General features: G+C 36.9%; 1 protein-coding gene and 1 long non-coding RNA gene across 2 annotated transcripts; both read right to left on the bottom strand.

Moving 5' to 3' along the window:
* Positions 1–1834: 1834 nt before the first annotated feature.
* Positions 1835–4014, bottom strand: LOC110802699 (uncharacterized). The gene is made up of 4 exons (XR_002537281.2): positions 3863–4014; positions 3529–3770; positions 2951–3014; positions 1835–1963 (listed from the first exon to the last, which is right to left on the bottom strand). It is a non-coding gene; the product is annotated as an uncharacterized lncRNA (long non-coding RNA).
* Positions 4015–5323: 1309 nt separating this feature from the next.
* LOC130461359 (serine/threonine-protein phosphatase 7 long form homolog) lies at positions 5324–5917 on the bottom strand. The gene has a single exon (XM_056829438.1). The coding sequence runs from the start codon at positions 5915–5917 to the stop codon at positions 5324–5326; it is 594 nt and encodes a 197-aa protein (XP_056685416.1).
* Between the last annotated feature and the right edge of the window lie 8403 nt (positions 5918–14320).

The following is a 14320-nucleotide window of genomic DNA, read 5'->3' as shown; positions in this document are numbered from 1 at the left end:
ATACATATAACCTTATGTATAATAGGTCTCAGGTTCAAATCCTCCGCCTCCTTTATAATTTATATGGTCAACGTGACTCATTTGCACCAAAAAATAATGAGCGATTTCCGTCAATATTGCACAAAGATACATTAATTCCCAAAATACGTTACTTTTCTTGTTAATTCCCACCATACCGTCCACGTCAGCAAGGGAGAGAGAAAACTTTTTTTTCCGGTTCAACACTTAACCGCTTTCTGAGATAGCGGTTTGGTTTAGAACTAAACCGCTATCTCAGATAGCGGTTAATGATACTAAACCACATTCTGAGATAGCGGTTTGGTTTAGAACCAAACCGCTATCTCAGATAGCGGTTCATAATGCATCCTGCATCCAAGGTTGCAGTTTCCAGTGTTCAGCCAGAAAATGGGCTGAGATCTTCCTGCCAAATAGTCCAATTCCAACAACCTGTAAACAACTCCAAGATCTCCAACGTCTATAATCCAACTCCAACGTCTATAATGCAACTCCAACAACCTCCACAAATCATACCAACCAACCAAACCATAACACTTATGCAACAAAATAGAAGAGTGCAAACAAACAATTTCCAAAAGTTCAATCGTTCCAAAAATCGTTCCAATAATGACACATGAGTTTCTAAAAGTTCCAAAAGTTCCAATACTAGCAAAAAGAACAAAAGATTACACAAAATTTCTAATGTAGCTCAAATCTAAGTTCTACGTTGTTTCTTTGCATGCTCGGACGATGAAAATGAGGACTCATCCTCCTCGGCAATTGGCTCGGGACGTTGACTAGGAGAGCAATCCTTTTGTCGCCGGTAAGTGAGAAGCTGCAAAGGAGGAGATGAAATAACTTGTGATGCAGGCGGAGATGCAGTACGAACAGGAGGAGTAAGAGGTGGAGGGCGTGGAGAAGGTGGTGGTGGAGGGAGTGGAGAAGGTGGTGGTGGAGGGCGTGGAGAAGGTGGTGGTGGAGGGCGTGGAGGAGGAGTAAGTGGTGGAAGGCGTGCACGTGGTGGTCGAAAACCACGCCCTCTAGAAACATGTGAGGTGGAGGAGGTGTCGGGTGTACACTGAGACGAGGCTAAATAATATTGTTGGAGGATATGGTCTTGCCCCACTCTTGATAAGGTCTCAATGCAAGAGGAACTCAAATTGCGTAACGTATCAAGAGTGAGAGCAAAGGCCAAACTGGGAGGTAACTCTAGCGCAGAATCCACAGCTCGAGTGCATCTTGAGGCAAGATCAGCCAATGCATGTGACTACAAAAAAGAATGTGAAACAATAATTAGAATTCAACATTAGTTATGAATATAAACATTATACATGAAAACGGAAACAAGGATTAATTTACCAAAATAATATCAGAGGAAGACGACTGATAATGAGTGGTGGGGGGTGATCGTGTAACAGGAGTAATGAGGAGTCTCGTGATGCTACAATACCAATCCATATACTCCTTCATCCTCTCACGATGACCGGCAAAAGGAGTGCCTTGAACAATCCGACTCTCACGATCACGCCACTCCTCCACATATTTGCGATGCATCTCTTCAAACTTCTTGTTCTTATGCCGTCGATCCACATTATGAAGATCAACACTCGTGTCACACTGTAACACCCCGACAATTCTCTCTTTTCTAAAATAATCTTTTAATATAAAACGTAGAAAATTATCAAGGCATTATCGCCCGTGTGAAAACGTAACGGCTTATTCAGAATTTTGCAACGGAAAACATAAAACTAACTTTAGGTTTATAAATAATCGATTACAGGTTTAATCCCAAAAACCAATAAACGAAAAATAAGGAAATATAAATAGTACGACCAATTTAAAGTCCAATTAAACAAACCCAAGTCAACTTAGCAAATCAAAACTAAATACAAGCTCTCTATTCCCGATCCCAATGATGCAACATCTTCAAACCTGCAGATGGACAATGCTTATTGATCCTTAGAGACTGCTCACCAAAGATTGGGTCATCACAGGATCAATAAGGCATAGCCATGATCAACATGCACAAGCAAAAGCACGTAATCAGCAAAGCTGAGTACTACATACTAAATCAATAATAATCCTAACATGATTCTATTAAACGAACAATCATAACATGATGCTGATGAAACATAAGTAAAGGCAAACGACACATATTAATTTTAATACCACACTTGACTAGACTAAGCTAGACTGGACTAGACTTTGATAACAATAATATTATTTTAATTGAAATAGGCAATGGACCGAGTTTTCTAGCTAGGCGAGGTACGGGCGCGACTCCGTAACCTCAGTGACCTGCGATATCGAGGAACGTTTGACTGAAAATAGGACGCGGTGATCAATCCGGTCCGAATGAAAGGCCATGGGCTACCACCATGAACCCCAACTCCTGTTTGTCCGTCACTTTAGACGTGCACAGTCTAAAGCTATTGCTACTCAGTTTCACTTTACATGATTTACAAATTGACACCCTGTTATGACTCAACAATCACATAAGGCATGCAACTCACATTTATTTATAACCGTTTTTATCTTGGAATTGAGTAAGTGATCACAAAGGCATCAAACAAGACTCATTCCAATTAACTCCAATCTTTTCTTTAATACTGATCAACCCCTGAATATGGGTATAAGGTTTCAACTTACTAAATAAGGTCCTCCGCCCTCATAAAGTAGTGAAAAGCTAAAAAGGGAACAACAATTAACTGATCTGAATTATATACTAAATAATCTAGTGTTCCCAATCGAACATGTTTGCATCAATCTTCCATACTAACATGTTATAATCCTCAAAATGCAATAAAGGTTTAATATGTTCATACAACAGTATCAAACATGCAATTTCAACCTGACTAAGTTCATCAACAACATTAACATAACCAAGTTCATCAATAATTCAACATGGTTTCAACAATTAGCACACATTCCAAGCACACAGGTATGTACGTACCTTGCATAAACAACTAATAGGCCACTTTAACACTTTCAAAAGTCGCCTAAAGAGAATTCTCCGCCTAAAACAACCAACAAGGATTCCCAATCAATTTCTAATCATTCACAACTATAATAAAGCATTCTAAATACATCCTAAACATATTTAGAACCTTCCCCAATATCCAAACTTGAATATTTGATTTCCTAACATCATAGTTATTAAATTAATGATTGAAATTCGTTGAAAACTCTTCGCAAACATCATACTTTAAATTTTCAGCAATATGAAATCGTTTAAAGCTTTCCCAAAACCAAATTATCATGCTTAGAACATAAAACTAATAACTTTAATAATTCAAACCATTCTATCATGATTTTAAAACTATTAAAACCTTAAAAATTCATGTTTTAATAATTAAAATCCTTATTTTAATTCAATTATATAATCTGAAATTAAAATTATTAATTGTGAAAAACATAAAATCTAAAATTCATCATTAACCCATAAAAACTATAACTTAATTCAAGGAAAACATGAATTATATTAATAAAACGTAATTAAAACATTAATTAGTTTAGGGTTTAAGAATTAACCAAATCAAGAGGGAGAGAGGAGGCTGGCCGGCGGAGCACAGGCGGCGCTGCACAAGGCGCTGGTCGCGGGGGACGGGCGACGCGGCTGGAGCCTGGTGGTGGTGATTACGGTGGTCGCACTCTATCGTACTTGGCTGCCGTCGTGAGAATGAAGAGACAAGAAAGAGGATGATAGAAAACGTTGGTCGGCGAGCTGGGCGGTGCAACAGCAGTGCACGGTGGCAGTGATGGTGCGGTGGTGACTGCCCGGAGAAGAAAAGAAGAACCAGTAAGTTAGGAGAGGGAACACGAAAAAGAGAAAGAAGAACGGACGAGAGGAGAAGGAATGAGTTACCGAGTGGAGGAGAGCGGCGGCGTGACAACGACGACGGCCAGGCGGTGCCTGGTGCGGCGGCTGACGAAGGAGGAGGCTCGAGAGAAATTTCTTTTTTTTTTTTTTTTTTTTTTTACAGGTTCACGTGAATGGCAAGAAGAAGGGTTTTGTGTATTTGGTTTTGAGTTTCACGTGAAGTTGGAAGGGAAGGGAGGAGAAATTTTGGGCTTACTTGTTTTGGGCTTTGCAACTTGGGCTAGGAATAGAATTGAGTTTGTTTGAATCCAAAACGGTTAGGATTGCTTTCTAAATTCAATCGAACGTGTTTTCGTAAAACGAATTCTTTTCATTGAAAAGTTCTAAAACTATTTTGATTTCATAAATCGTTAAAAATATTTAAAATGTAATCAACTAAAATAAACATACGTTAATTATATATTTATTATTAAAATTCGTAAATTCTATTAAAATATAAATAACTATACGTTAAAATATATTAATAAAATCTATAAATTTACGGGGGATTACACACACGCAACGGGAACTGACTGTTCCAATCCAAACTGACGCATCACTCGATTTGGGTAGTGGCACTCAACAATGTCAAAGCAAATCAACGGTACAACTGAGCGCCATATATCTCTATCACATCTACAAATCTCGGGTAGTAAACCAATTACCGTCTCTAAATATGGCTGCCAAGTCATCTACAATAAGTAAAAAGTGAGTATTTAGGCAATTTTAGGTGAAATTAAGCAATTTTAGGCTATTTTGGTGGATTTAGGCTATTTTAGGTGAATTTAAGCTAGTTTAGGTGTATTTAGGCTATATTTGGTGGATTTAGGCTAATTAAGGTGAATTGAAGCTATTATATGCCATTTTAGGTGAATTTAGGCCATTATTTGCCATTTTAGGTGAATTTAAGCTATTTAAGGCTATTTTAGGTGAATTGAAGCTATTTAAGGCCATTTTAGGCCATTTTAGGTGAACTTAAGCCTTTTTAGGCAATCTTTGGTGAATTTAAGCTATTATATGCCATTTTAGGTGAATTTAAGCTAATTTAGCCTATTTTAGGTGAATTCAAGCTATTCTAGACTATGTTAGGTGAATTTAAGCTAGTTTAGGCCTTTTTAGGCTATGTTTGGTGGATTTAGGCTAATTAAGGTGAATTGAAGCTATTTAAGGCGATTTTAGGTGAATTTAGGCACTTTTTGGTGAATTAAGGGAATGTTTAGACAATTTTTGGTGAATGTAGGCGATTTAAGACAATTTAAGGTGAATTGTCCTAAGTTAACCTAAATTAACCTAAATTAATTAACATAACTTCATCTAGGTCAAAGTTGACCAAAGTTGAGCAAAGTTGACTTAAAATGACCGAAGTTGACCTAACTAATTGATTTTAGGCAATTTTAGTTGAATTTAGGTCAATTTATGGTATTTTAGTTGAATTTAGGTCATTTTATGCTTTTTTAGTTGAATTAATCACAATTTAGACCAAAGTTGACCCCATAAGTGCAAGAATATATGCTCGGCTAAACCTCTCATAAACAATATCAGCAGCGTCATCGGGGGGCCCTGACTGAAGTGTCGCCTCAACCAAGTCATCCTCAATGATGAACCCTGGAGAACAGGTTTTCCATCATCACCAGGCTCTGGTCGTATCCCTAACAACTCCTCGACTAAAGCTGACCACACCCCAGTACCATCCCCTGTGACAGGAGCCCCATGCATTCTGAGCCCCAACAAAACAGCGACATCCTGTAGAGTAATAGTAGCCTCACCAACAGCCAAATGAAAAGTGTGCGTCTCCTGTCTCCATCTCTCAATCAATGCTGTAATCAAAGACCTATCTAAGGCTAATCCACCACCAACCAATCTATGTACACCATAGAACCCTGCTAACCTAACAAACTCCAAGACTCGATCATGTATCACCCACTCTCCTAAACCAAGCACGTGCTCCCGACACGTCAAAAGCCTGCCCATAACCCCTCCCCAAACATCCTCACTCCTATGCTCCGCCTGCAACGTCAAAACCGAAGTATCACGTGGGTCGGGATGGATCGTCGGCTCCATGAGACCTGAAAAAGAAGTTTATTAGAAACTCATAAAATCACAAGTCAAAAGAAATATATGCACAAAAATTAAACTTAGAATCACACATGAAAAGAAACATAAACTGAGTTTATTACCCCGATGATCCAACACCACCCCTAGCTGCACAAGTTTTCTTATTATGCCCTTGACGTCGACAAATGCTACATGATTTTACATTGACACTGCGTCGAGCACTCGAATCCATCTCATTAGGGTATCGAGACGACTTTGGGCGTCCCACACCACGCCGTTTACTAGCATCAGCAACTATTCTCACCCCAGTATAAGGAGGCCAATAGGGAACATCAGGAAGTGGATGAAAGATCTTCAAGTATGTTTGCCTATACTCGACAGTGGTAAAGAAAGGATCAACGAAAGCAGCATAAGATAAGCTGCGAGAACGACAAACCGCAAGCACATGGGAGCATGGAAACTTGTAGATTTTTAATTTCTCACAAGTGCAAGTTTTGGCTACAAGGTTAACAGTGTGTACGTTACCACCTTTACCTGAAGCCCTGCCTTGTAATCCCCCGTAATTTTATACATTTTATTAATATATTTTAACGTATAGTTAATTATATTTAAATAGAATTTACGAATTTTAGAAATAAATATTTAAGTTACGAATATTTATTTTTATACGTTTTAAATATTTCAACGATTTATGAAACTAAAATAATTTAAGAATTTTATGTTGAAAAGAATTTGAATTACGAAAACACGTGAATTTAGAAAATAATCCTTTTGGATTCAAACACTAAAATTCATTCCTAATTCTAGACCAACTTGGTAAGCCCAAAATTCCCCACCCTTGTTTTGTTTCACGTGAAACTCAACTCCTCCTTGCTTCAATTTCACGTGAAACCAAATACACCAAAACCCTCAAACCTTGCTTCCTCCTTCACGTGTAACCCTACTGGCTGTTGTACCAGCCACCGCCGTCGACCCAGCCACCGGACCACCGTCATCCCTCGTCGGTAAACTCCTCTCCTTCTCTTCCCTCTTATTCTTCTTCCTTTCCCTCTCTTTCGATTTCTCTCATTAATCAATGGCTCTGTTTTGATGTCTATGTTGCTCGACAGCCACCTAGAGCACGCAACCACCACCACCGAGTCGCTGCTGGTGCGCCGCCCTTGTCGCGCCGCCTTGCTGCACGGTAGTCTCCCCTCATTTCTTTCCTCTTTCGTTCTTCTTTTCTGTTTCATTTTCGTGCTCCTCCTCACTCGTATTCCCCCTGTTTTCGGCAGCAACCACCGCGCACCCCAGTCGCACCGTCGTTCCGCCGCTGCCTCACTTATGCTCCGTCGCTACCGCACCTATGCTCCGCCGGCCAACCTCCTCTGTTCCCTTTTTGGTTAATCCCCTAAAAACCCAATGTGAATTAAATGTTTAAATTATGTAATTTATGTTTCATTGAATTAAATGTATAGTTTTTATTAGTCAATTATCAATTTCAGATTTATATATTTTACATAATTGAAATATTAAATTTCAGATTTACATAATTTGATTGAAACGAGAACTTTAATTATTAACACATGAATTTTTAAGATTTTAATAGTTTTAAAATCATGATAGAATGGTTATGAATAATTAAAATTATTATTTTTATGTTCTAAGCATGATAATTTGGTTTTGGGAAAGCTTTAAACGATTTGATTTCGCTGAAAATTTAAAGTATGACGTTTGCGAAGAGTTTTCAACGAATTTCAATCATTGATTCAATAATTATGATGCTAGGAAATCAAATGTTCAAGTTTTAATGTTAGGGAATGTCCTAAATATGTTTAGGATGTATTTAGAATGCTTTGTTATTGTTGTGAGTGATTAGAAGTTGATTGAGAATATTTGTTGGTTGTTTTTGTAATCCCCCGTAAATTTATAAATTTTATTAATATATTTTAACGTATATTATTTATATTTAATTAGAATTTAGGAATTTTGAGTAATAAATATATAATTCACGTATACTTATTTATTACATTTTAATATTTTCAACGATTTACGAAATTGAAAAGGATTTTAGAATTTTAAGTTAAAACGAATTCGAATTACGAAAACACGATCGATTGAATTTAGAAAACAATCCTAATCATTTTGGATTCAAACAACCTTAATCCTAAGCCAAGCCCAAATTGATAAAGCCCAAAATAAGTAAGCCCATAATTCCCTACCCTTGCTTCAACTTCACGTGAAACCCATCTCAACCCTCTACTCCACTTCACGTAAAACAGCTTCAAACACCTCCTTCTTCTTGCTTCAACATCCACGACGCACAACCCTGCCCTCTCTTGTCTCAGCCGCCGCCGTCGATCAACCGCCACCCGACCACCGTCGTTCCTCCTCCTCCGGTGCACGGTAATTCCTTCCTCCTTCCTCTTCTCTTTCGTTTCTCTTTCTTTCGTTTTTATTCCCCCTTAATCGCGGGTTCTGTTTCGCACAGCCACCACAACCGTCGTCACCACCTAATCACTGGTGCTGCGCCGCCCTTGCCGCGCCACCTTGCTGCACCTCCCGTCGACCGTCGCGTCGCTGCAGTCAAGCCGCGCTTGCTTCTCCTCCTCCTTGTTTACTCCTTGCGCAAGCCAGTCCCAACCACCTGCAATTACCCGCGACCACCAACACCAGTCGCGCCGCCCAGTCACGTCGCCACCAGCCGCGCCTCCCTCGTCGCCGTGCCTGCACCAGCCGCCGGCAGTCCCTCTCCTCCTCCTCCTCTCCCTCTTGAATTGGTTATTTCTTAAACCCTAAGTAACTAATTATTTTAATTAATTATAGTTGTTAATTTAAATTATGTTCTTGATATTAAATTTATAATTTTTATGGTTTGAACATGATTTTCAGATTTGATGTTGAGATTATAAACGAATTTATTTCAGTTTTGGTTGATTGAATTATAAATTATGGCTTATTTATGATTTATTAATTTGGATTATGTTTTCTTGAATTAAAGTTATGGTTTTGTAATTTAAGTTATAAATTTCAGATTATGCAAATTATATAATAAAGTTATTAATTTTCAGATTATCAAATTACTTTGAAATATTAATTTTGATTGTTTAAAGTATGAAATTCAAGGTTTTTATGATTATAAATCATGTTAGGTTGAGTATGGATTATTAAGTTTGTTGTTTTGAGATACTAGGAACGTTAGGTTTGCATAATTAAATTATTAATTTTCAGATTAGGTAATTGAAATGAAATAATGATTTTAATTATTAAAGTGTGAATTTTAAGGTTTTTAATGATTTAAATCATAATAGAATGGTTATATATTATTAAAGCTATTATTTTTATGATTTTAAGAACATTGATTATGTTTTGTGGACGTTTGAAATTATTTTATATGGCTGGAAATTTTAAAAGGGATGTGTTAATGAAATTTAGAACGTTTTGGGATCATTAGTTTAATAGTTATTATGCTTGGAGGTTATTTAGTTAAGTTTCGATATTGGGGATGGTTCAAAATATGTTTAGGGTGTACTTAGAGTACTATAGTATTGCTGTAAACTGTTGGATATTGATTGGGGAATTTTATTGGTTGTTTTTAGGCGAAGAATTCCTTGTGGGTGACTTTTGAATTCGTTAAAGTGGCCTATCAGTTTGTTTACACAAGGTACGTACATACCTGTGTGCTTGGAATGTGTGCTAATTGTTGAAACCATGTTGAATTGTTGATGAACTTGGTTATGTTAATGTTGTTGATGAACTTAGTCAGGTTGAAATTGCATGTTTGATACTGTGAGATGAACATATTAAACTTATATTGCATTATGAGAATTGTAACATGTTAGTATGGATGATTGATACAAACATGTTGGTTGGGAACACTAGATTATTCTATATGTTGGTTTGGATCGATTGATTATTGTTCCCTTCTTAGCTTTTCACTACTTTATGAGGGCGGTGGACCTTGTTTAGTAAGTTGAAACTTTATACCCATATACAGGGTTGATCATGGTTAAAGGAAAGGTTGGGTAAATTAGAATGAGTCTTGATTGATGCCTTTATGATCACTTACTTAATTTCAAGATAAAAACAGTTGTGAACAAATGTGGATTGTATGCCTTATGTGGTTGTTGAGTCATAACAGAGTCTCAATTTGTAAATCATGTAAAGTGAAACTGAGTAGCAATAGCTTTAGACTGTGCACGTCTAAAGTGACGGACAAACAGGAGTTGGGGTTCATGGTGGTAGCCCATGGCCTTTTCTGGGACCGGATTGATCACCGTGTTCTATTTTTATTAAAACGTTCCTCGATATCGCAGGTCACTGAGGTTACGGAGTCGCGCCCGTACCTCGTCTTCCTTAGTGAAGACTTCTGGACGGTCAACTCGGTCCATTGTCTATTTCAACTAAAATAATATTATTGTTAAAAGTCTATCCTAGTCTAGTCTGGTCAAGTATGGTCGTCAAACTATCATGTTTTGTCTGCCCTTGTTTGTGTTCATTAGTATCATGTTAGGGTTGTTCGTTTAATAGAATCATGTTAGGATTATTATTGATTTAGTATGTAGTACTCAGCTTTGCTGATTACGTGCTTTTGCTTGTGCATGTTGATCATGGCTATGCCTTATTGATCCTGTGATGACCCAATCTTTGGTGAACAGTCTCTAAGGATCAATAAGCATTGTCCATCTGCAGGTTTGAAGATGTTGCATCATTGGGATCGGGAATAGAGAGCTTGTATTTAGTTTTGATTTGCTAAGTTGACTTGGGTTTGTTTAAATGGACTTTAAACTTGTCATACTATTTATATTTCCTTATTTTCGTTGGTTGATTTTTGGGACTAAACCTGTAATCGATTATTTATAAACCTAAAGTTAGTTTTATGTTTTCCGCTGCAAAATTCTGAATAAGCCATTACGTTTTCACACGGGCGATAATGCCTTGATAATTCTCTATGTTTTATATAAAAAGGTTATTTTAGAAAAGAGAGAATTGTCGGGGTGTTACAAAGTGGTATATAAAACGAATTCCGAATGAAGTTCGTTATTATATTGATGATATCCTGATTTATTCAAGGAATGAGAAAGAGCATGTCAAACACTTGGGAATTATATTGGAGACGCTTAGAAAGAATTTATTTTATATGAATTAAGTATACGGATCTTGAAGTCATGTGTGTATAAGTAACATCGACGGAAAAGTGACGACTAAATTGATTGAAAACTACGTTACTTAAGGGAATAAAATTAAGAGAAGATTCGAGTGGTCCAGGATCGTTAGAAATCATTTGTTGTCTTGAAAAGATGGGAATGTATGAATTGGTGGAAGTGCTAAGAGTTAAGACCAAGAGTTATGACATAAGGAGGTTTGGTAAAAAGGAAAAGTTGACCAGAAAGAGTCTCTGTAGATCCTGCTAAGACTCAAGATGTGAGTGAGTGACCTACTCCAAAGAACGTGTCCGATATTTGAAGTTCTCTAAGCCTAGACGACTATTATAGGAAGTTGTGAAAGACTTTTCGAAGTAAGCAAAACCAATGACCAACTTGATGAAAAAGGAATCGAATTTCAAGTGAAGTGAGAAATGTGAGGAAGCTTTCTAGATTTAGTTGTTGTCGCGTCAATTGAAACCTTATAAGGCTAATTACCAAACCCATGACTTAGAGATAACTGTTATGGTGTTATCTACGAATATTTGGAGACATTACCTTTATAGGGCAACATGTAAGATCCTTACCGAGAACAAAAGTCTGAAATTTTGGCAATAAGGTCCAGTTGAATCTTGGGGACAACATTGAAAATGAATATTGCTTCCCACCCTGCAACCGATAGACAGATTGAGATTACTAATGAAATATATGTTGAAAACCTGTGTTATTGACTTTAAGGGTAATTGGGAAAACCACCTAGAGTCGATTGAATTTCTTGCAACAATAGTTACTATGCGAGCTTTAAGATGGAACATGTTGAGGCATTGTATGGAAAGAATTGTAGAAGTCTTACTTGTTGGAATGAGTTTAGTGAGAATATTGTATTGAGGAAATAATTCGTTGAGGAGAAATATCCAAAGTTATTCCCTGAGATGAGTTACGAGGGCGTAACTCGTTTTCTTTAAGAGGGGTAGAATGCGATATAAATTCGCGCTTTTTACCTATTTTTATGGTATTTTTATGCATTTTTTTGCTTATTTTAGCAAATTATACATGTTGATGCAAGTAAATAGATTCTCCGCATAAGAAAAATGTGTTCATGAGTAACACAAGCAGCTTTGAGTTGGCAAAAGAGTGCACATAGGTGGCACAAGTACTTCTTTAGTAAGAATAAGTTAAAAGCTTTTGGGGAAAATGTGGTAAATTTCGTGTCAAGTTTCGGGACGAAACTTCTTTTAAGAGGGGTAGATTGTAATCCCCCGTAAATTTATAAATTTTATTAATATATTTTAACGTATATTATTTATATTTAATTAGAATTTAGGAATTTTGAGTAATAAATATATAATTCACGTATACTTATTTATTACATTTTAATATTTTCAACGATTTACGAAATTGAAAAGGATTTTAGAATTTTAAGTTAAAACGAATTCGAATTACGAAAACACGATCGATTGAATTTAGAAAACAATCCTAATCATTTTGGATTCAAACAACCTTAATCCTAAGCCAAGCCCAAATTGATAAAGCCCAAAATAAGTAAGCCCATAATTCCCTACCCTTGCTTCAACTTCACGTGAAACCCATCTCAACCCTCTACTCCACTTCACGTAAAACAGCTTCAAACACCTCCTTCTTCTTGCTTCAACATCCACGACGCACAACCCTGCCCTCTCTTGTCTCAGCCGCCGCCGTCGATCAACCGCCACCCGACCACCGTCGTTCCTCCTCCTCCGGTGCACGGTAATTCCTTCCTCCTTCCTCTTCTCTTTCGTTTCTCTTTCTTTCGTTTTTATTCCCCCTTAATCGCGGGTTCTGTTTCGCACAGCCACCACAACCGTCGTCACCACCTAATCACTGGTGCTGCGCCGCCCTTGCCGCGCCACCTTGCTGCACCTCCCGTCGACCGTCGCGTCGCTGCAGTCAAGCCGCGCTTGCTTCTCCTCCTCCTTGTTTACTCCTTGCGCAAGCCAGTCCCAACCACCTGCAATTACCCGCGACCACCAACACCAGTCGCGCCGCCCAGTCACGTCGCCACCAGCCGCGCCTCCCTCGTCGCCGTGCCTGCACCAGCCGCCGGCAGTCCCTCTCCTCCTCCTCCTCTCCCTCTTGAATTGGTTATTTCTTAAACCCTAAGTAACTAATTATTTTAATTAATTATAGTTGTTAATTTAAATTATGTTCTTGATATTAAATTTATAATTTTTATGGTTTGAACATGATTTTCAGATTTGATGTTGAGATTATAAACGAATTTATTTCAGTTTTGGTTGATTGAATTATAAATTATGGCTTATTTATGATTTATTAATTTGGATTATGTTTTCTTGAATTAAAGTTATGGTTTTGTAATTTAAGTTATAAATTTCAGATTATGCAAATTATATAATAAAGTTATTAATTTTCAGATTATCAAATTACTTTGAAATATTAATTTTGATTGTTTAAAGTATGAAATTCAAGGTTTTTAAGATTATAAATCATGGTAGGTTGAGTATGGATTATTAAGTTTGTTGTTTTGAGATACTAGGAACGTTAGGTTTGCATAATTAAATTATTAATTTTCAGATTAGGTAATTGAAATGAAATAATGATTTTAATTATTAAAGTGTGAATTTTAAGGTTTTTAATGATTTAAATCATAATAGAATGGTTATATATTATTAAAGCTATTATTTTTATGATTTTAAGAACATTGATTATGTTTTGTGGACGTTTGAAATTATTTTATATGGCTGGAAATTTTAAAAGGGATGTGTTAATGAAATTTAGAACGTTTTGGGATCATTAGTTTAATAGTTATTATGCTTGGAGGTTATTTAGTTAAGTTTCGATATTGGGGATGGTTCAAAATATGTTTAGGGTGTACTTAGAGTACTATAGTATTGCTGTAAACTGTTGGATATTGATTGGGGAATTTTATTGGTTGTTTTTAGGCGAAGAATTCCTTGTGGGTGACTTTTGAATTCGTTAAAGTGGCCTATCAGTTTGTTTACACAAGGTACGTACATACCTGTGTGCTTGGAATGTGTGCTAATTGTTGAAACCATGTTGAATTGTTGATGAACTTGGTTATGTTAATGTTGTTGATGAACTTAGTCAGGTTGAAATTGCTTTTATGATCACTTACTTAATTCCAAGATAAAAACAGTTGTGAACAAATGTGAATTGTATGTCTTATGTGATGGTTGAGTCATAACGGAATCTCAATTTGTAAATCATGTAAAGTGAAACTGGGTAGCAATAGCTTTAGACTGTGCACGTCTAAAGTGACGGACAAACA

This window comes from Spinacia oleracea, chromosome 5 (assembly GCF_020520425.1).
Source record: "Spinacia oleracea cultivar Varoflay chromosome 5, BTI_SOV_V1, whole genome shotgun sequence".
NCBI lineage: Eukaryota > Viridiplantae > Streptophyta > Magnoliopsida > Caryophyllales > Amaranthaceae > Spinacia > Spinacia oleracea.
This window is presented reverse-complemented; position numbering and strand designations above follow the sequence as displayed.

Bases quoted from the DNA above. Each gene is read 5' to 3' on its own strand.
- LOC130461359 (XM_056829438.1), bottom strand. From the start codon at position 5,917: ATGGAGCCGACGATCCATCCCGACCCACGTGATACTTCGGTTTTGACG.